General features: G+C 39.8%; 1 protein-coding gene across 1 annotated transcript in view; it reads left to right on the top strand.

Annotated features, from left to right (window-relative positions):
* Nucleotides 1-994: 994 nt before the first annotated feature.
* The window catches only part of LOC137294422 (neuroendocrine convertase 2-like), a 43,822-nt gene continuing 22,373 nt past the window's right edge, over nt 995-22,443 (top strand). Inside the window, exon 1 of the mRNA XM_067825430.1 lies at nt 995-1,391. Coding sequence (XP_067681531.1) covers nt 1,194-1,391 — 198 coding nt within the window. The 5' untranslated portion in view covers nt 995-1,193. The remainder of the gene's footprint in view (nt 1,392-22,443) is intronic.

Genomic DNA, 22,443 nt, shown 5'->3' with positions numbered 1-22,443 from the left:
AGACATAAACAGTTGAGTTTCAAACACCACCAAGTCAGTAACAGCAGACAAGGCTCTTTTCATTTCTTTTCACATTTAGAAAACCAATCGGTCATGATGACGGGGAAATCTACGCACTTGCTGTGCGAAAATAACAGATGCCTGGACAGTTCCTGATGTTACAAAGGTTAATGGATTGATATTTACAATCAGAAAACGAACGCAACCACATCCGTTTCAAGTTCATGATATGACTGATTCTGACAAGTGTAATGCGCTATTTTAACTTCAGAATTCAATTCATAAAATAGCTTCATTGTGAAGTGGAATGTTTTTATACACCAATAATATCATCTCTACAAAACTTCGAAACATACAGACTTCTCTTAAGTGAAATTATCTGTTTATTTCCAAACATGTTATAGCAGTTTCATGCGACACGGATGTCCTACTCGAGATCTGTATTGTTCTTCAAACTCCCATTTATAACAGTTCACCAATCCTTTAACAAACACGGTAAATCTAACGACACGGAACTGTTTCTATGTAGGTACGCCTGGTGTTGACTTCATGTCGATGATTAATGATTTATCAAATCTGACCTATTGTCTGGTCTTTTCGGTGTTACCTCAACGAACGAGATATAGCTATTGGCCCCGGGCGGCAATCGTTCCCGCACAAGACCTTCCTGCTAAATTTAATTACTACTGAAATCGATTAAAAGCATTCTTAGCTGTGGAACATAATAGCCAGAGTAAGTTGTATATGGTGGAAATTAGATGAGATTCTGTCTTTTAATACCACAGTTCTAGACGACCAGTTACAGGGCGATTCTTGAAGAAGGAGACATACTCCTAGTTTCATCAATCTGCAGCCCCGACCCATCTTCGGATGCCTCTGTAGTGTCAAGCGGCGTTCTGTTGTCCGCGGACTTTTCCCAATAATCCCGATCGATCTGCCATTATGGCCGCCGTTTCCTAGGATGTGACGTCAAATAACCACGTGACCAGAAATTGTTATCGATCGCGCGCCATCACCGCGCGAAGCCAGGCGAATATTTTATTAGGTGCTTTTTGCCAAGAACGACCAGGTCGGGGATTCAAGCAGAGGAAAGGAACATCAGATATTGAAGTAGGAACACCGTAAACAGCACCTGAAGATTGTTGTTGGAAACACACGAAGGACAAACCGGAATTGAGGGCGTACTGTTTGAAATGGTTAATTTTCAGTCATGGAGAACTAGACGATTCCTGGGAATATTGGTAACATTGGCTCTAGTCCTTCCAGAGCTGGTCGTATGTAAGGAGGTCGAAGTGCTTACTAACTCCTGGTTAGTGGAGCTTGAGGCCCCTGGAGGAGCAAGAGTGGCCAGAGATGTAGCAAAAAGAACAGGATTTACCTATGTGTCTCCGGTAGGTAGCTGTGGTTCATGGGAATTTCTCTTCTTGTGGCCATAGTGATGGTCAGCGGTGGTTGTTGTGGTCGATGAGAGTTTGGAAGGCCGACACTGTCCATTCCTTTGTTGTTGGACTTGTTTGATACTCGTAGCACGTATACATCTATGCTTATTGTGATTTTTGAAATCGGTATCTAAAGATATTTGGCTGAATCAATGCATTTAGTGACTTATTACATGTCAAAATATTTATAATCTATGACTAATGGGTCTACTTTGACATGGTATTGTTGGGAAGATGATGTTTACGGCATGTTTGTATCGTATTTTCACCCCTTCAAGTAGTTACCTGCAGCCAAATATTGGAAGATACACATTTCAGGATTGAGAATATGCAACACAGAGTACTCACGAAGTTTCGATATATGATTACACATGTCCTAATTTTACCTGGATGTAATAATTACACATAGTGCGTATTTGGCGGTGGTACTAATGGGGTGTCAGCACAGTAAGCACAGGTGAAGATGAGCAACAATTTATGAAGGAGGGAAAGGAAGGGGAGTGGGTGAGAGGCGGAGGGAAAATCTTTGTACCGAAGAATTTGGTTCTTAAACAGCTTGCAATTATGTATTATTATGGCTGAAACTTTCGCTTTCAGCAGTTGATAGCTTCCACCCATTTGCCCCAACCAACTAGAGTTTTAAATGGTTGATCCCCAGCACCCCCAAATTTTGTACCCAACTACGTCATCAGGCGGAATCGTTAGATTCCATGATGGCACTATACCATGAGCCCTATCAAATCAATGTTTACACACTCAGTTTGCAGGTGCATACACGTACATCACTGATCGGTCACAGTTAGGTCACGACGTCGGAGGATCAGTATGTCGTTGATGTTTCATTTCTCTGAAAATATAGCGGCATGTAGATCAGAACGTGTTCTCAAGGCGTACCTTCAACGTTGGCAGCATGTTTCCTAACAGATACTCAGTTACACCACATACCATTAAATCTGTTAGTATAATAGAGGTGTCGGCACGTTCTGAAAATAGAAAAAAAATATGTGTCGGTACTTTCTGAAAATTAGATAAAATTATGCATTTTTAGCTGAAGTATCAGGCAAAAGGAAGTTTCCACTTGTACCTCGGTTAGACCGAAATATATTTAATTTTAAAAATTACCAAAGCGTTATAAAGCTGACAGGAAAAGACAAGAGTAATGTTTCGGTTCACAACGCATCATGATATCCGTATCCAGTACATCACCATCATTAAACATTCCTTGTTTGATTCATGTTTAAACACCATCAACCGTGGATGTGTACTGCTTAGTAAGGTAGTTTAGCTGTATGACATATGGCGACTTGATGAAGATGGAATTATCAAAATAGTTATCACTTGGTGATCTTTAGGATATCTTAATCATGTTGGTTATCACTTCCCGTCTTGTCTATATATTTCTTATATGTATATAACTCTTCTGTGGCATTGCCGTACGCTGTTTTGTGGCCAGTGTTCATAAGTTTCCAGTCACTGGGTTTAATAACGAAAGCTTCCTCAGAAACAAGTGAATTAATTCTTACCACGCGAAAGCCTGTCAATCAAGATGGCACAATCCCAGCTAAATCGTCCTTGTAAACACACAAGTCAGGTATTGCCAGAGAATTGGGCCCGTTTCACAAAACTATCGTAGCGTTACGTCTGTCGTGAGTCTGTATTACAGTATAGGAGTTACGACAATCGTACGGCTATGATAGCTTTATGAAACGTGGCCCTGTTCAAAAACGTTATTGAATCGAACTCATGCGAACTCATGTCCAATGTCAGATTCGAAATGAAAACCAACCTTTTCGTAAGTTGATCTGAACAAAATGACAGAAGAACGAGTTTACAGTTTCACTATCTTTTTTCTAACAAAACAATGTCATTATCCTAGTTTCGTTTTTATCAAGTCAAATATATTCTCCCTTTTATTACAACTGCTTTGCCGCGAGCAACCGAGGCTATCTATGGTTCTGCCTTCAAATGGGAAAATGACAGTATTTCTTTGTTATTTCCCTTTGATCAAGGATAGAACTTTTAAAGTAAATTATTTCCTTCATATACTGAAATTCTGTTATTGTCCATCTAGACATTGAAAATAGCAAGATTTATTTTGGTCAAATCCATAATATACACACATCATATCGACTGACTGAGATAATGAACCATTGGATAGAATCTGATATCACTGCTAAACATTTCCTCATAACACATGTCGGGAAGCTGTATATTATGACAGAACCTCCCACGACTCGTTGTTCATTATGTTTACACATATCGCGTCAATATCTACCGGCATCAATTAATCAAAATTGTTAAGCAGTGATATCAGATTCCATCCAATAGTTCATTATCTCAGTCAGTTGATATGATGTATATATATTAGTAGGTTCCTTTGCATTCTCAAGACCTCGTAACATGAGAGTGACTATTCACATCTCCCCTGGGCTGTACAGGATATTCACATATCTCCAGTCAGCTGCAAAATAGTCACATGTATTCTGTCGGCTGTAGAATATTCACTTATATCCCTCGGTTGTACAGCATATTCACGTATCTCCTGTCGACCGCAGAATATTCACTTATTTCACATGGACTGTACAGAATATTCACGTATCTTATGTCAACTGTGCAGAATATTCGCGTGTCTCCGTCAGGTGTAGAATATTCATGTTTCTGCCGTCTGGAATATTCTCGTATCTCACGTCGCCTTTAGAATATTCAAGTATCTCCGGTCAGCTGTAGAATATTCACATATCTACCGTTGGCAGCAGTCAATTCACATTCCTCTCATAAGCCGTAGGCTATTCGCATTTCCCCTCTCAGCTGTAGTATTCTCCCGACAGCTTTAACTGTAGTCTATTCACACATCACCTTTCAGCTGTTGGTTATTCACATTTCTAGAGTCAGCTGTAGATTGCTGAGATTTTCTTATTTCCCGCACTGTATTACAAATGACTAACATACACATTGTAATAGGGGAGAACTGACATAGATAAGTTTGAAATCATCATGTCACATTGTATCATTTTACGTGAACAAACATTCTTACTTTGTTAACTTCAGAAATACGAACACCTCCAATACCATCACTTACTATAATGTGTAATATGGCAAATCGGCTACAGGCAATTAAATGAAAAATAGGAATTTCATGCTCGAAAATGCCTCATATTTGGCTGTAAATGAAAACTGTAAGTTACAAGAAAACGGGAGTTCATGTGTAACATCTGGAGCTGACAATTAGCTTGATTTGTTGCTAAATAACACAGTGTATAGAACGATTATTTACAGCAAAATATGATCAGCCAATTTTACACAAGGATCGCTATGCAAACAGGAGGTTTGTCAGTCCACTACTTTCTATGCACAAACAGGCAATTCCCTCCCCGACAAATACAGCAAATTGCCAGCAATTATGACGAAGTCTAGGATATCGCTTCCCTCGGATTTAGCCCCTGACGTGTTACCTAACACTGGAGCAGGCAGTTCCAGGATGGCGGTTTGACGACTGTTTACTTTCATTTCGAGATTGTTGTGCATAATTAATATTGTGCGTCATTGGGGAAACAGTTTCCTTAAGCATGTTATGAACACTTTCAAAATTGCATTGTGCTAGGTTCGGGGTACTGCTTGGGTTTTTCCTCATCATTAAAACACCCATTTAAGAAAAATAATTCTGTTCCTTGAGACATATTTGTTTTATCGCTATTGCAAGATGACTTTCGTGTGAATGTTTATATATTATTCGGGTTGTTTATGTCGTAGGTTCGTTTTTTCATTCGTTAAACGTCTGTCTTTTTTTCAGTTTCTGTTTGTTGTGTTGTTTCGTTTTTTCCCATTGAGTTACGGTCATGTTTTAAGGGTCCAAAATTCATAAGATAGGCTTACATTTACTTGAAATGGTAACTGACACAATGAAATACAACTAGCCAATTCAATGACACAGAATGCTCCAGTGTTGCAAACATTATAATTTTTACTGTGTCATAGACGTGTCAACGGGTATTGGTCTGGAGTTCGAATCTCAGTCTCGACTCAGTTAAAATATTCTCTTAGCTAATAACGGTGCCATAGATGAATAGCCAACCGGACTGTGGTCATTCTGCAGATGATCTGACATGTAATGATCAAACTCCCCAAAACAGAATAGCATCCTGTAAAGAGAGACAATTTCGCGCCATTTTGAACGGTATTCTAGTGAGGTAAGCATTGTGCCTGACAAACCGGAAGTTGATAGGTAGTACGTACCAATGAAATGATTTGTGATTTAAGGTTTTACTCGTTTTAATTAATATTTTGACACTGAGGTATCTTTAAATCAGTATATGTATCGTGTTTATTATCGCATTACTATTTCTAGCATATCGACACTCGATGATATTACCTTACTCTACTCTGTTATCTGGCATGATTTGAAAGATTAGCGAAACCCTTGGGCGTCTGACATCGTGAACACGACATTATTAATTCAAACAAGTTTACGTTAGTGTTACGTTTAGCTTAACTCGGCAATTATAAGATCGTGTCAAGATATAACGAGTTGATTGCAACTGAAATGTACTCTCGTGGCTGTTGGACGAAAACTTTCTGGGTAGGTAGTATGTGAACTGATTACACATTTGAACTATAACAGGATATTATGCAATGACTAAAACAGCTGAAAGACCGCTGTTACTAAATAGGACTGAACACTGGCACCAAATCGACACCGGAGTAATGACAACAGCCTGTCAAAATTGACACAATTGCATCTTCCAAGGAACCCACGTGTACATATCGGTTCGTACTAATGCATTATCGGTCTGGGATTTGTTGTGTGTTCTGTTTATAACCACCTTGTAATTTGCTTGTTTCTATATTAAAGTCGCCAATGCCAATCCCGTCGACCACGTAGGTGTAACCTCCACCCATGTAGTCGCCTCTGGCGTCTTCAGCGTCCTGATAAGCGTAGCATCATCGTTGATAACGTTGTGTTGAGTTCGATACAATAGACATCCCCGCGGCTCGGGTGCTGAAGAGGGGCGCCATCTGTCCATGGCTGTCACAAGCCGGCAGTGCTTAACTGATTGTAGTCGATATTGTCACACCTACGATGGAGTCGTAACCTTGATATATTATTTATGTTTGATGTCGAGTTTGAGTTTCATGACCAGTTGACAATGGATGTTTAGATATCTAATAGCCAACGTCTATGTAGTGATAGTAAAGAGGTAACATGAACTGTGTTGATGATTTGTCATACAGCAGATTGTGTTAGTTGATGATACTAATTCTAGCTTTTTATAGACCTTGTGTGTTTTGGATATATAATCTTTGCTTCTTCAGTATCATCTGTTTCTACTTTATCCTTGTTTCTGTCAGGTAGGAACATGTACGTGTACGAATATGTGGTAGATATACGGATATGTGGCCAACACAGGAAAATGTGACAGAGAAATGAAGATTTGGCAAAGAAACAAACATATCCACGCTAGTACGCTCACGATATTGCCATTATAAATCCATTTGTTTTTCACTACAAGGCCGCATGTGTCACTTTATTACAACTTGCTAATGAGTGACTTAGCCAACTGAGGATATCAGAAACAGACAGTTGCATTATACGGCTACAACGCCAGATAAGGCAGGGGATGTTGTAATTGATACCTCATGTGGCAAATCCTTCAAATGAAACTTGGTCACGTTGAACAGTCATTCTATCATACGTAATCATGCCCGATCAAGACGACACGGCAGTTGTCTCTATGTAGCTACGGTGTAAAGTACATGGATGTTTGAAGAGGTTTTAGCCATTTATATTATTTGGAAAGGTGAGAATGTTTAACGGGTAACTGATAATGAAACATTTACTGGGAGTTTGCTAGACAGACATGGCGTGTCACTTATGTGGGAAGTGTTTACGTGATAGGTGAAGTGTTTAGGTGATAGGGTAGTTTTATGGTGACTAAAAGGGTAAGAGTCACTGGGCTGGTTTGATGTGAGTTACCCGAGTCACCGTTAGATTTACTGTCAGTCACGGTACAGGTTTATTTGAAGTCAGAGTGTTGATTTGCTGTAAGTCAAGGGGTAGGTTTATTGTAAGTCAAGGTTTAGGTGTACCGTAAGTCAGGATGTAGGTTTACTGTAAGTCAGGGAGTAATATTACAGTAAGTCAAGGCGTAGGTTTACAGTACGTCAGGGTGTTGGTTTACTGTGAGGCAAATGCCAGTGCGAGCATAACGTGAAATAAGTGCTGGATACATGCATGATGGAAGTGCGAACCAATGTGCTTCACGCTGATGACGTCACTACAACAACTAGTAGTAGTAGCAACAGCAGTAGCAGTAATAGTAGCAACAGTAGCAGTAGCAGCAGTAGTAGCAGTAGCGGCAGTAGTAGTAGTAGCACTAGCAGTAGTAGTAGTAATAGTAGCAGTAATAGTAGCAGTAGCAGTAGTAGCTGTAGCAGTAGCAGCAGTAGCAGTAGTAGCAGTAGTAGTAGTAGTAGTAGTAGTAGTGGTAGTAGTAGTGGTAGTAGTAGTAGCAGTAATAGTATCAGTAGCAGCAGTAGCAGCAGTAGCAGTAGTAGTAGTAGTAGTAGTAGTAGTAGTAGTGGTAGTAGTAGTAGCAGTAATAGTATCAGTAGCAGCAGTAGCAGCAGTAGCAGTAGTAGTAGTAATAGTAGCAGTAATAGTAGCAGTAGCAGTAGTAGCTGTAGCAGTAGCAGCAGTAGCAGTAGTAGTAGTAGTAGTAGTAGTAGTAGTAGTAGTAGTAGTGGCAGTAGTAGCAGTAGTAGCTGTAGCAGTAGCAGTAGTAGCAGTAGTAGTAGTAGTAGTAGTAGTGGCAGTAGTACAAAGAAGAAGAAGAAGAAGAAGACGAAGAAGAAGAAGACCGATTCTGATACATTTAATGCAGTTACTTATTCAATAAAATAATGTGCAACCATTTATATATGCTTGTATTATAGAACCAGCTTTATATTTTCATTTATGTGAATAGTCTAGAGTAATGGCATGTTTACGACAAAGTTCATGTGTAGAATACATATCATTGGTAATTATGTATCGTTCTTGATTCCTTCCATCCATGTATGATTCCTCATAATCCTGATCCAGATTATATCCAGTTATTCATAAACGACTTTTATTCTAGTTCATGGTCACTATTATCAGTCATAGTACTGTGGCCCTCTATACAGTTTCATTATCATCTGTCAGTAGAATAATCCATGCTCGCTATGATAAGTCATGATACTTCAGCTCTCTTCAGCTGTCTTCAGTTTCGTAATTATCCATCTGCCGTGAAAAATGTTTGTGTTCATATATAAGCCATCTCTCTGTCGGTTTATAAGGGCAAAGAGTGAGCGTATAAGTATCTTGATCCATCTATTTAGCAAAGTGCCATACAGACAATCGTTGCTCAACGTAACGGAATGTCTGTGATTGCATCATATTGCCATCATGAAGAACTCATGCAATAGAGGCCCACAAACTGGGACCGTGTTACTGAACACAGTTGTACCCATGTATATTGTAATGATAGCACTCACCCACACGCTTTATCAGAACTTAGCTTCTTAGTGTTGCTGTGGTTTGGGGAATGTTAGTACAGTCTAAAATAATCTTCGTGCACATCCATGAGGACCATGCGACATGTTGTGATAAGCTAATATCTATGCTGGGAAATGGGGCATCGGATTTTGTAACAAACCACTCATTTTTACCCTGAAAGGATGTTATTCTAGGTGCCAAAGCATATTCTAAATTCTCCTTCACAACACTATTGTTTTCAATAATAAATATTTCACAAGCCCAACCTAAAAAGCCGAACAAATATGCAACGTTGTGAAGCTTAAAACATACGTTTTCATATGTACGGTTCTTACTTGCAAACCCAGACGCAAAGATTTTGTGTTCCTCTCACAACTGAAACAAACATATAGAAATAAGAAAAGTTTGGTCCCAGGGGAATTCCTAACTGATGTTAACGCTATTACCTTCCTCAGTACTGCATCTTGTGTCGTTTTATGATCACTAGGGAGTGGAGATTGAAAATTAGATGTTCCGTTGAGATTGACATCCAAAGATCGAGGGAAACAACAAAGCGTTTGAACATGCATGTGGTTGGGATGGACTGTACGGCTGTATAAATACTCATGCAATAATAATGATCTTAACCTTCAAGAATATTAGTCGTGGACAAATGTATTATTTTGAAAATCCTGATCTTGCATGTGATTAAGTACGGTATAAATACCCATGCAATAATAATGATCTTAACCTTCAAGAACATTCGTCGTGGACAAATGTAATAAACTATTATTTTGAAAATACCGATCTTGCATGTGATTAAGTACGGTATAAGCATAACGAAGCAGAACAAGATCATTTCAGAGGATTCCTTCGCTGCATGCAGTATGATAGGTATGTGTGTGGCAGGACGTTTGCATTGACGCAAACATTTCTCTGTATTCCTCGTCATCGTCAAGCAGGGAACATGAATATCCAAAGCAAGTATGACCTCGTTGGTTTAAGTAGACACCAGTCTCCTTTTGCACATCGATAACTGAAATTCCTATGACGTTTGATACTTCAACGTTTGTCGTGATATGGTTATTTTAAAGGTTATACCGTTGTGATCATACATGAGTTATGACTGAGCTCGAAATATAGGTTAGGACACACATCAAACTGTCATTGATGTTGATGGCATATTTCTATTCAAGAATCATCCAAGTTTAAAGTAGTGTTTCAAACACTCTCCAAATTGTTCCGTATATTACTGGCAGTTTATCTGTTCATTCAAAGAATTGAATTATCTTACATCAGTGGCACATACCATGAACAGAAACGTCAAAGAATGAATGTTTAATCACTGTTCCTTAAATATCCTGCAGTCGAGTTTCTTGTCACAGTCGATCATGTTGCAGTCGTCTACTGCGTTGCTGATATCGCAGTATCTGTCCACGTTATCTTGGTTTGAATGTCTACGAACGCAGAAGAGGCCTATCCTTTTGAATATTGTTGGAGTGAACTCACTGACTATGGGCAAGATCACTTTTGGCTTTCCTCTAGCAGAGTTTCAGCAAACATCTTGAAAGATTGAATTTCTGATTTTCCATCTATCCAGTTGTCGGGTACAGAACAAAAGATTATACAAAACGCCGATTGGGATATGCTAACCCTTTTGACACTGTCATCAATTCTTAAAAGTTCAACCCTTTTTCTCCTGTAAAATGTGTTATACTTCGCATGATAAGTTCATAGTAAAGACGAGATTCTAGTTCCTTGAAAGTCGCGGTGACTGAGCGGGTTAGCCCCAAAATGTACTTGAATTTGTACCTTACTTAGCGTAATCCCAAATATAACGTATGTTACATTTGATCATTTCCTAAATGGCATTGTGTAATCACACTAATCACACTCTCCTGCCCAATGGCACCTATTAGTATTTGTTCTGATGTCCGAGACTGATTATATTGTCTTACGGTGACCTTTCATGTTAAGGATAACAGCTTGGTACAGATCTGCCGTACAGCATCAAGGATGGAACTCTGTTTTAAGAAAACCAGCACAAGCCTATGGGATCTGATCCTCCCAGTTGTACGAGATGGTGTGGTGAGGAGATGCAATATCGCTATTCTTTCTCAGTGTAATTTATCAGTTATTTACATGGTTCGAGAACTAGACGCTAACGCGGAGATCAAACTGAATATTTCAGCTGTCAACCTGGTTATTACCTCACGAGTATTTCTGACACTGTCTGTAGTCGTTCATACAATAACCGTAGTTGGAGAAGATGAGGAGACTCTTGTAGAAGTTGTAGGCACAACAGTGAGTGTGCATTTAGGTGTGATGGCATTATTGTAATAACAGTAGAAGAAATTGTAATGATAGTATGGACAGACGTAGCGATTATTGTAGATCTAAGCATCAGTATCAGTAATTAAAGTAGCTGCAGTAAAACAACAGCTGTATTGGCTTCGAAACAAGAGCGGCAGTGATACTAGTAACTGAAGAGGAAGCAACACCAATAGCATCAGCTTAGTATTAGAATAACAAGCAGCAGAGGCAATAAAGGAATTAAAGGCTGCGGCAATGGCAGCAGTAACAGAAGCGGTCGTAGAAACAACAGTAATAGAAGTGGGAGTACCGGGTGCAGAAATAAAAACATGGGCGGATGTAATCGTGGATATGGTTTAATTGTGGCAGAAATAAAAGAGGTAGTATTACTATTAACGGAAGTACTGTTGACCAGCGCCTTGCCCGTCGTTCCATCTGAACACACCCCGCTGGATCTACCCACACCGCATTAAATGCATCAACTATATACATCCCCATGCCTGGCTAGCAGGATACGCTAACACTTTTGCACCTAGTTGCATCTCAGTTTTTAGCGTTTCACAAATACAGGCTTATAATATGCGGAGCTGTGTGATACTCCTTCCTCTTTGCAGGACATTCATATGGCTGTAAACGTGTTTTTGACTTTGAAAATCATTTCAAGTTGACCGACAGTTGGTATTGGTTTGAAACATTCGTGACCATGCGTTTGTATCGAAATGTGAATCTCTTGAATTTTGCATTCACAATCGAATACAGTGTTTATACAGTGACAATACATTATTGGATTCAGGATCTCTCAAGGAACTCCCGCGAACTCTCCATTAGAACGCCTTCCCTGAAGACTGGGGACCACGTTACACACAGGAAGTATCCCCTGAACTGACAACGTGTACTGACGTCACACACGGCACGGACGACAGACAATGTTTAGCAAATAGCTTTGTCAGGCAATAGAAGCAATCGAAGTCATTTTGCTGCGTGGATTGTCAGGGGGATATCGAGTACCAGTAGGTCTATTTCGCTATTGATCACGCAAATGGGAATTGCACACATATTGTGACGTCAAACAGCTGGCAAACTGTACCACAGTAATTGCTTCGCGAGTGACGTCATCAACATGCTTGTCTTGCAACTGGCCAAAAGGTCAACCGTGTTGGTCAATACACACCACACCGAATGACCGACGAGCTGTGTGGTCGATATGTAGCCTATCTGGGACAAACAGAATTATCCGTGTGTTCTGTGTGGCCATACTTCTGGGCCCAAGCCATGTTAGCCATATTGGAGTTCACACTGGATAGTGGATCTCTCATTTATTCGTCGTGATACACCGCGTGAAGTAAACGTGGACAACGGCACTGTTGGTTCAGGCGTTGCTGACTCAGTGTAACTCGTAGCTGATACACAATGCATCTTTGTGCTAAATTTCAATCATCATTTCAAACATTTCAAGTCCATTCTGTTTTTCTAGCGTGACCATATTCTCTATTTTTTTCGTTGGTCCTTACATCTTGCATGGACTGCTATAAATATGAATATCAGTGTGTGTGTCTGTACCCGACACATATCAAATCATGGTAGTCTGAAACTATACATATATGCTGTAGCTATTCCAGTGATGAATGGGTTTTTTTCTCATAATCTGCCTAATATTTGTGTTGCTAGTTGCACTACTCTTTCATATGCCTTCATGACCGAACTCATTTGATATAGTTCCGCCGTCATAATACTGGAAAGATTCAAGGAAAAGCGAATACCCATGCTCACTCACTCAAGTCTCCTGCTGCATATATTATTCATGCATGGACCGAACATGGAATCATTCCACAGAACGATAAAAACACAAAAGAGTTAATTAGATACTACCAAAGCATTCCAGCACGACACCAGCTAAGTTAGATCGACCTACGTCCTGAAATCAATTATCAATAATACCTCCCATTACGAACAGTCCGATATTTTGCAATCCAGAAGCCCAAGACAGAAAAATAGACCTGATCATCCAAACAAAAGGACGTAATACAGTGTATGTTATGGTAAAGTCAATCGTATCTCAGCTTTTGCTGGCTTTGAGTTTGGACTAAGGACATACAGGGTCCCTATTTTGTTGGTTCATCGCGACTGGAGTACCAGTTTCTACGTGTTATAAGTCAATAGCAAGATATACAAAATTTAAAGTGTCGGCTATTCCACAGGACTTTCATGGGATACTCAAGCCAATATATGTTCTGAGAACTAGAATTGTACATTTCTTCAAAACATTTCTAAATACGTTTAAAGTTTCCATTTTTGACACACGATTTGTAAAGAATATGATATAGTTCATTCAGTAAACTGGATTTTCCAAGTTTGAAACATTTGGTGATATATATCTTGGTATCTTTGCCCATTTGTTTGCAAATATGTCGGGACATTCCTCCCTGGCCTTGTCACCTTTCACTGCCCAGACAGACAGGATAATCAGGTTATAGATCGACCCAAGATTAACAAATGACTATGTCATCATCCACGCCAGTACCTGGCTCTTGTCGTAAATGTCAAAAATGATGACACGACTTCAGAAGTCTCGGGAAGCTATCGAATGTTTACACGAGCCACTTGGCATTCAGCTGTTGTTTCTGGGGATTTGCAAGTCGGTGTTCTGTGTAAGTCTTGCATGCACAACTATGATGAACAACGTGCTCTAGCTTCACCACATCCTACTTGTGTCTAATAAAGCTGCACACAAACTACATGTTGGAGATTCAATAGTCGTTCGTTGCCATCAAAACACGCCATGATGACAGATGGTCCCTGGGGAGGTCACGTTTGCGTGGCAAGGTCACATCATTGCCATCAACTTGTTAGCTTATGTGTCATAGCAGTATATTCGTACTGGATGACCAGGGCAAGGATTGATCTATCGGACATAGGTTTAGTGTCAATGTATCAAGTATTTTCACAGATTTTGTGTTATAGGTAGTGTCATCGCACGTATGATATAAGTACATTGCATAACACTCTTTTTAATACACAGAGATGGATAGATGCTCGTTAATTATAAATGTTAATGCGTAACATTAAATATAGACGTGTGTATGGCTTTATGTATGTGTGTATTTATGTATGTATGGATCTGAACGGAATGTTTTTACTATTGTTTCATTTTAACCCACTATTATTTCTGAAACTGAAAACTCATGTTAAAGAGCAGCTTGGTAAATGTTTAAGCATTGGGTCAATCCCGACATGTGTTATGTCACAGAGATAGTTGTAAAATCGCAGAAAGCTTGTGACATGAAATTAGGTTATTGGGTTTGTGGACCCATATTTTAGTGTATACGCTGCATATGAGAAACTGCATCGACCATGAACAACCACAGAGTTATATTGCTTTGTTTTTCAAAATAGGTTTCATTGTAAAAATGTTGTTCTTGTGCAACTTATTTTGGTATATATCTTAAGAGACCTTTGACAATGATTTTTGACTTGTCTGAGTACAGACTTTTTTCTGCAATACTTCTTTCTCACATATACTGTAAAGAAGTCAGTTGGTGAATATTTGAAATACAGCATCTGTTCCTTGCCTTTAGCCCGGAGGGTGCATCGTTCGATCATAAAGTCCAAGGTTCAGGTTTGACCTTACCGTAGGTATTATGTGTGGACATGTTCTGACCACGTCTTGCGTACGTTCGAATACTGCTCAAGGCAACTGACACACGCACCAACCATCCTTGCATTCACATATCCATGGTGAAAGTCAATTGATCAATATGTCAAACCAAGCTACATTCACCTTGCTGAACTACCTTGAATTGCAAAGCACAGTTTCATTTACCTTTGTTGTTGCATTAAGGTGGAATGACTTGAAAGTATTATGTATTCATATGTTTAACATTACATATAGTTTGAAATTCCACCGTTTTCACCAAACTGATTTCGACCTCCGAAGAAAGCTGAATTCGTAGCAAGCCGTGTGGATGATTAATAGCCCCAAGACAGGTTTCATGAGTGTTTTTCCCTAATTTGCCCATGCTTGGAATGGCAATTTTCCCTGATTATCATTGACCTACTTACTGTACATTCATAGTGCTGTACTCTCACCGTGCTACAGTTCTTTACATTCTGATGTATTGATTCCACAAGAGCGTTTACAGAAATGCATTATCTCGACACCAAGTCTCGTATTGATCGCTTGTCTAAATGTTTACTGACAACCTTTTTGTGTAGAATACATATGATTGTCTTGGTGAAATGTGAAAAGCATGGTTTTACTCGCGTTTTATTCACGAGTTTTATTATTCACCATAGTGGTTTCTGGGCAGTCCGCTGATGCCATAGGTCTAAAGTCAAGAAGTGAGTGAGTGGGTTTAGTTTTCCGCCGCACTCAGCAATATTCCAGCTGTATGGTGGCGGTCTGTAAATAATCGTGTCTGGACCAGACAGTCCAGTGATCAACTAGTCGCCTTTCGTGGCAAGCATGGGTTGCTGAAGGCCTAGTCTACCTGGACCTTCACATATTCGAGTTTAAGAAGAATTTATGTTAAAGGTCTATGAAGAATCATATGAAAAATATTGTTTAATCCACACTTAATCGAAAGCACTGTCATTCGGATAATCCTTAAGGTTAACATTAAAGTTCAGTTGTTCATAAGGTGTGGTATCACTTCTGAGGATTATTTTTAAGCAGGAATATACTACAGTGATAGCACCATGCAATGTTCCGAAAACCAGACAGATCCAATGAAAGGTATTGCATGTAATAGATTTGTGCTTGTTGGAGTATATTGTCACTGTGTGTTTTGTTTCTTGTTCTACGGAATATTCCAGCTCTTAAAAAACTGGTTGTATGAGAAACAGATGGTTGACAACATGAACGTCACCCCTATCCGTAGGAGTCGCAATCAAACTTCCTGGCCTTACCACACGATGTTATTCAGTCGCCTACTTAAAGCAATACCGTGCACGTGTAGAGTCATTAAATGGACACCATTAAGTTGTCAATTTCATTTCAAAGTGAAGTGAGCTGAAGTTTAGAAATATACATGAAGCGCTCAGTTCTTACTTGAGGAGTTTCTCCGCTGTCCAGAAACGTATGTTTAATCCAGTCTAGCCTCACTGATGACCATTGCATTGTCATGAATGAATCCTACATGTCTTTTTAGGACGCGGTTTATTTCTGGCTTTACTCGTACCCAAAGACGTGATTGTATTGTTCAACCCGGTAAAAACACAATAATTTGTACTGAAATTGTATTGTATGCATGGCAACGCATGACGTAATGGTAACAATGTTTGACGTACCATCATCTTACTGTGACGTCAGGTATAGATGCTGCAGCTGTCAAGGAGGGGTTTGCCTTACCTGACATGATTAGATTCAAGGCAACGGACACACGCACAGACTGACCTGACAAGGATATAACTGACCACGAAGTAAAATAACAACCTAATCCATGAAACCAAACACTATTACATCTTCTTAAAGCAAATCATTCACATCGAATCCCCATGACAACAGATGCAGGTGCATAAAAGGTTATATAATGATCATCAGGATGACGACGCTGATACCGTGCAACGAAATATGCTTTATGTTGGAACAAAAATGCTCTGTGAGGAGTTGTAAAAACATAATCCAAGACCAGTACAATGGTGTCATTTTCTCAGTTGTTCTTGTCTAGCCATTATAATCAATGAAGACTACTGGCGTGCCTACTGTGTACGTATTTGTTTCCCTTCAGCCTGCTATCCCTGGATTATTATCTCGTGCATCGACTTCTCTAATTATCAAGGGGGGAATTTTTCCCTTTCCATCACTGGATCCATTGCCTCCTGAAATTTGGACAGTTTCACGATAAAACTGACAGGAAATCGATAGCTTTGGTCTTTAAAGTTACCAGGCATTTCCCCCGGCACGTAGAACTATCGTTATTCTTCCAACACAAGGCTATAAGACACGAACATTTCAGGAACTAATTATTAGTGAAAGTCCCAGCGGTAAGCAGAATACGTAGGTTTTTACCGTTAGAAACGACCCGATTGTCTGTCATGTCTTACTTACAAATCAGTTACCAAGTTTCCTTGCTTGTTTCAAATCATAAACCAGGGTTAGCAGAGGAAAATATGTATTATATTTTCAAAGGTACTATACAGCATTCGTATCCCAGGAATGTATTTGCAGATCGTATCGGGTTTTAAGTGCACTGGATTGAATTCCATCCTAAAACTCGATCTAATTCGTGATCGTTGAATGATGAAATGTAGATTGACAGGGAAACACCGACATATTAGTCATGTAGTTCCATATATACTAAGTGCAAAGGTAGAACATCTCATTACGAGAGAATTTAAAACAATAGAAGGTGCCATGTTATGTTTCCGTGATAACTGTTTGTAAAACATAGGAGGCATTCATACCCCAATGCACAACCATATTTAGAATACAGCAATTACGAAACGTAATATTCCAGCTGTATGGCGGCGGTCTGTAAATAATCGTGTCTGGACCAGACAGTCCAGTGATCAACTAGTCGCCTTTCGTGGCAAGCATGGGTTGCTGAAGGCCTAGTCTACCTGGACCTTCACATATTCGAGTTTAAGAAGAATTTATGTTAAAGGTCTATGAAGAATCATATGAAAAATATTGTTTAATCCACACTTAATCGAAAGCACTGTCATTCGGATAATCCTTAAGGTTAACATTAAAGTTCAGTTGTTCATAAGGTGTGGTATCACTTCTGAGGATTATATTTAAGCAGGAATATACTACAGTGATAGCACCATGCAATGTTCCGAAAACCAGACAGATCCAATGAAAGGTATTGCATGTAATAGATTTGTGCTTGTTGGAGTATATTGTCACTGTGTGTTTTGTTTCTTGTTCTACGGAATATTCCAGCTCTTAAAAAACTGGTTGTATGAGAAACAGATGGTTGACAACATGAACGTCACCCCTATCCGTGGGAGTCGCAATCAAACTTCCTGTCCTTACCACACGATGTTATTCAGTCGCCTACTTAAAGCAATACCGTGCACGTGTAGAGTCATTAAATGGACACCATTAAGTTGTCAATTTCATTTCAAAGTGAAGTGAGCTGAAGTTTAGAAATATACATGAAGCGCTCAGTTCTTACTTGAGGAGTTTCTCCGCTGTCCAGAAACGTATGTTTAATCCAGTCTAGCCTCACTGATGACCATTGCATTGTCATGAATGAATCCTACATGTCTTTTTAGGACGTGGTTTATTTCTGGCTTTACTCGTACCCAAAGACGTGATTGTATTGTTCAACCCGGTAAAAACACAATTATTTGTACTGAAATTGTATTGTATGCATGGCAACGCATGACGTAATGGTAACAATGTTTGACGTGGCATCATCTTACTGTGACGTCAGGTATAGATGCTGCAGCTGTCAAGGAGGGGTTTGCCTTACCTGACATGATTAGATTCAAGGCAACGGACACACGCACAGACTGACCTGACAAGGATATAACTGACCACGAAGTAAAATAACAACCTAATCCATGAAACCAAACACTATTACATCTTCTTAAAGCAAATCATTCACATCGAATCCCCATGACAACAGATGCAGGTGCATAAAAGGTTATATAATGATCATCAGGATGACGACGCTGATACCGTGCAACGAAATATACTTTATGTTGGAACAGAAATGCTCTGTGAGGAGTTGTAAAAACATAATCCAAGACCAGTACAATGGTGTCATTTTCTCAGTTGTTCTTGTCTAGCCATTATAATCAATGAAGACTACTGGCGTGCCTACTGTGTACGTATTTGTTTCCCGTCAGCCTGCTATCCCTGGACTATTATCTCGTGCATCGACTTCTCTAATTATCAAGGAGGGAATTTTTCCCTTTCCATCACTGGATCCATTGCCTCCTGAAATTTGGACAGTTTCACGATAAAACTGACAGGAAATCGATAGCTTTGGTCTTTAAAGTTACCAGGCATTTCCCCCGGCACGTAGAACTATCGTTATTCTTCCAACACAAGGCTATAAGACACGAACATTTCAGGAACTAATTATTAGTGAAAGTCCCAGCGGTAAGCAGAATACGTAGGTTTTTACCGTTAGAAACGACCCGATTGTCTGTCATGTCTTACTTACAAATCAGTTACCAAGTTTCCTTGCTTGTTTCAAATCATAAACCAGGGTTAGCAGAGGAAAATATGTATTATATTTTCAAAGGTACTATACAGCATTCGTATCCCAGGAATGTATTTGCAGATCGTATCGGGTTTTAAGTGCACTGGATTGAATTCCATCCTAAAACTCGATCTAATTCGTGATCGTTGAATGATGAAATGTAGATTGACAGGGAAACACCGACATATTAGTCATGTAGTTCCATATATACTAAGTGCAAAGGTAGAACATCTCATTACGAGAGAATTTAAAACAATAGAAGGTGCCATGTTATGTTTCCGTGATAACTGTTTGTAAAACATAGGAGGCAGTCATACCCCAATGCACAACCATATTTAGAATACAGCAATTACGAAACGTGACAAACTAATATTTTGTCTCAAAATGGCATATTCGATCTCACCTTGTTTGATCAACGTGAGAAAATCCAGGACATTAACGTTCCACATGTGATCAAAGAGACATACCAATAAGTGAACACTGAAGCCATCAGAGTACTCTCCTTCTATAATCCCGCTTGTAATATCTTAGAAAACTGTGTGCAAAGTTTATGAACGATGTCTATATTTGTGCGATACCAATACATCTTTAAAATGATGACACAGCACACACACACACGCACGAACGCACACACACACAAACACACACATTCCAGCTTCTTTTGCACACCAGGCTTAATTGACTAATTAGACTACATATTGAAGAAACAATATCATCAGCCCACGTTTCGATCTCAGCAGAGAAACATCAGTAATTTTGTCTCTCCGTGCATAATGTAAACATTCGGTGAAAATACAAGCTGCCCGTCAGAATTCACGGTATCAAAGCTCGGGGTGGCAAAGAATGTTTCATGACTGGAGTGTGAATGGTTTCTTACATAAAGAATACTCGCACTGGGAGTCTCGGTATAGCACCGCATATTGAACCTTGTGGTATAGATATCATACGTGCTCCTTTCTTGCGTGGGTTCTGGCGCCGCGTTTCTGTGTGTGGAAACAAGAGTTCCATCGGAAGGCTTCCTGCAATAGAGGAGACAGAAGGTGTAGTTCCATCGGAAGGCTTCCTGCAATAGAGGAGACAGAAGGTGTAGTTCCATCGGAAGGCTTCCTGCAATAGAGGAGACAGAAGGTGTAGTTCCATCGGAAGGCTTCCTGCAATAGAGGAGACAGAAGGTGTAGTTCCATCGGAAGGCTTCCTGCAATAGAGGAGACAGAAGGTGTAGTTCCATCGGAAGGCTTCCTGCAACAGAGGAGACAGAAGGTGTAGGGGAGCAGGTGGTTGGGACGTCTTGAATATACCATTCCAGCACTTTAGAAGACGTGAAAAATCTATAGGGTTCTGTTAGATAAGTGACGTTTGTCTAACGTGTATCTATGACCTTCAAGAGTATGCTATAGTTTTGTTATTTTTGCATTATGGCCTTCAGGTACTTCTTATCCTTGGTGATAAAATTGATGTGCCATATATTCTTGCATTTGCACATTTGCTCTCAATTCTTTTAGAAATTACAGAAGATGTATAACCAATTTTGACTTTCAGATAAATATGTCGAGTGCTTTTGTTTGTAACCTTGACATATACGAAATGAAATCCATTAAGGGGAAGTTGATTTTCTTCTAGACATAATAAATGCCAATAGGTTTCGTTGCTTAAATATTCTTACTATGCAGGTTGTAAGTCCTAAAATACGGCGCCTCTGGTATAAATAACAGAAACATCACCGGTGTCTCAGGTGCTTGGTCGTGTAATAGGAAATGTTCCAGAAGGGTGGAGAATACGTGCGTTCTGATCGATCCGCTTGATGAATGTAAGACAAGACTCATACATTGATGAAGTTACCGTCAGGTAGAAGCAACATTATTCTGTATTGGGACTTACTTCCCACCGGAAGTACTATACAATCTAAAGGTCACTAGTCGATCCGAGCATGCGTTCACTATGATTCAAGCACCACTCTTCGTGCGAGGAATGGTAACTAAGCATCGTGCCAGTGTTTCCAGGAACCGAAACAGGAATTCATGAACAATTGATGTAAATGGTCATAAGAACAGACCATCCATGAGTGGTCAAATACTTAATACCAGTACCTTCTTATGCAAGGTCCAGTACCAGCAACGCACTGTAAGTATCTATTCTGTCTCCATGGTAACTAATCCATGTCCTCCTAGTTGTCCATAACACAATGTGATCCATGCAAATACCATTGCGCCTACATTAGGATCATCGAGCCTTCCTTCCTCACTTAGACCATACCTTTGAAGCATCAGTACGATTCACTGATCTCTTAATATTCCCACAGTTTAGTGAGAAAATATGTTCTTAACCTACTAATGGGGTTACGATAAGGACTGGACAACTGGACAACCCAGAGTCCATGTGGAATATCAATGTTTAACTTGCGGAACGGTATGTGATTTGGCCTGCTCTTTCAAACTGGCATTAGTCAAGGCTAAACACGCACGCACGTACACGCACGCCCACATACGCCCGGTCAGTAGGGAATCCCTATTGTCACAACGCTCTGTGAATGAGGTATTCTTCACCAGGGCCACTGAGTACCAAATATTCATAAATATTATGCATCAATCAACTCGTTACAGGCCAAAGGACAGAGAGAAAAATGCGTCTTTTCGTGCATTGACTGACCCTAATACTTGAATGAGTGAGTGACCCTGAGTGTTGGCAATATTTCAACAATTAACGCCTCGAAGGCCTCAGCTGGACTTGCTAATTAAATCTAAGGGAAGTAAGCCTCTGTTTTGGTGGATAGAGAGTTGAGAAAGGTTATCTGCTTACCTTCATATATGACTTTTACTGACAGAGGTGACGCTTCAGACCGCCCCTGTTCCAGATTAGGCCGAACTAATTCAACAGAGCGGTTTCTGAAATGTCACTGGCATCTTGCATCTTGCATCTTGAAGACTCAGGCTTCATAACGGCCTCCTGATAAAAGGGATGCTTATTTTCCTAATGTCAATCTCGTTCGGATTTCTTGCTAAATTAGGCGTCACGACAGTCCCAAGCGTCTGGCTGTCCACAATGC

This window comes from Haliotis asinina, chromosome 8, assembly GCF_037392515.1.
Source record: "Haliotis asinina isolate JCU_RB_2024 chromosome 8, JCU_Hal_asi_v2, whole genome shotgun sequence".
NCBI classification, from domain to species: Eukaryota; Metazoa; Mollusca; class Gastropoda; order Lepetellida; family Haliotidae; genus Haliotis; species Haliotis asinina.
This window is presented reverse-complemented; position numbering and strand designations above follow the sequence as displayed.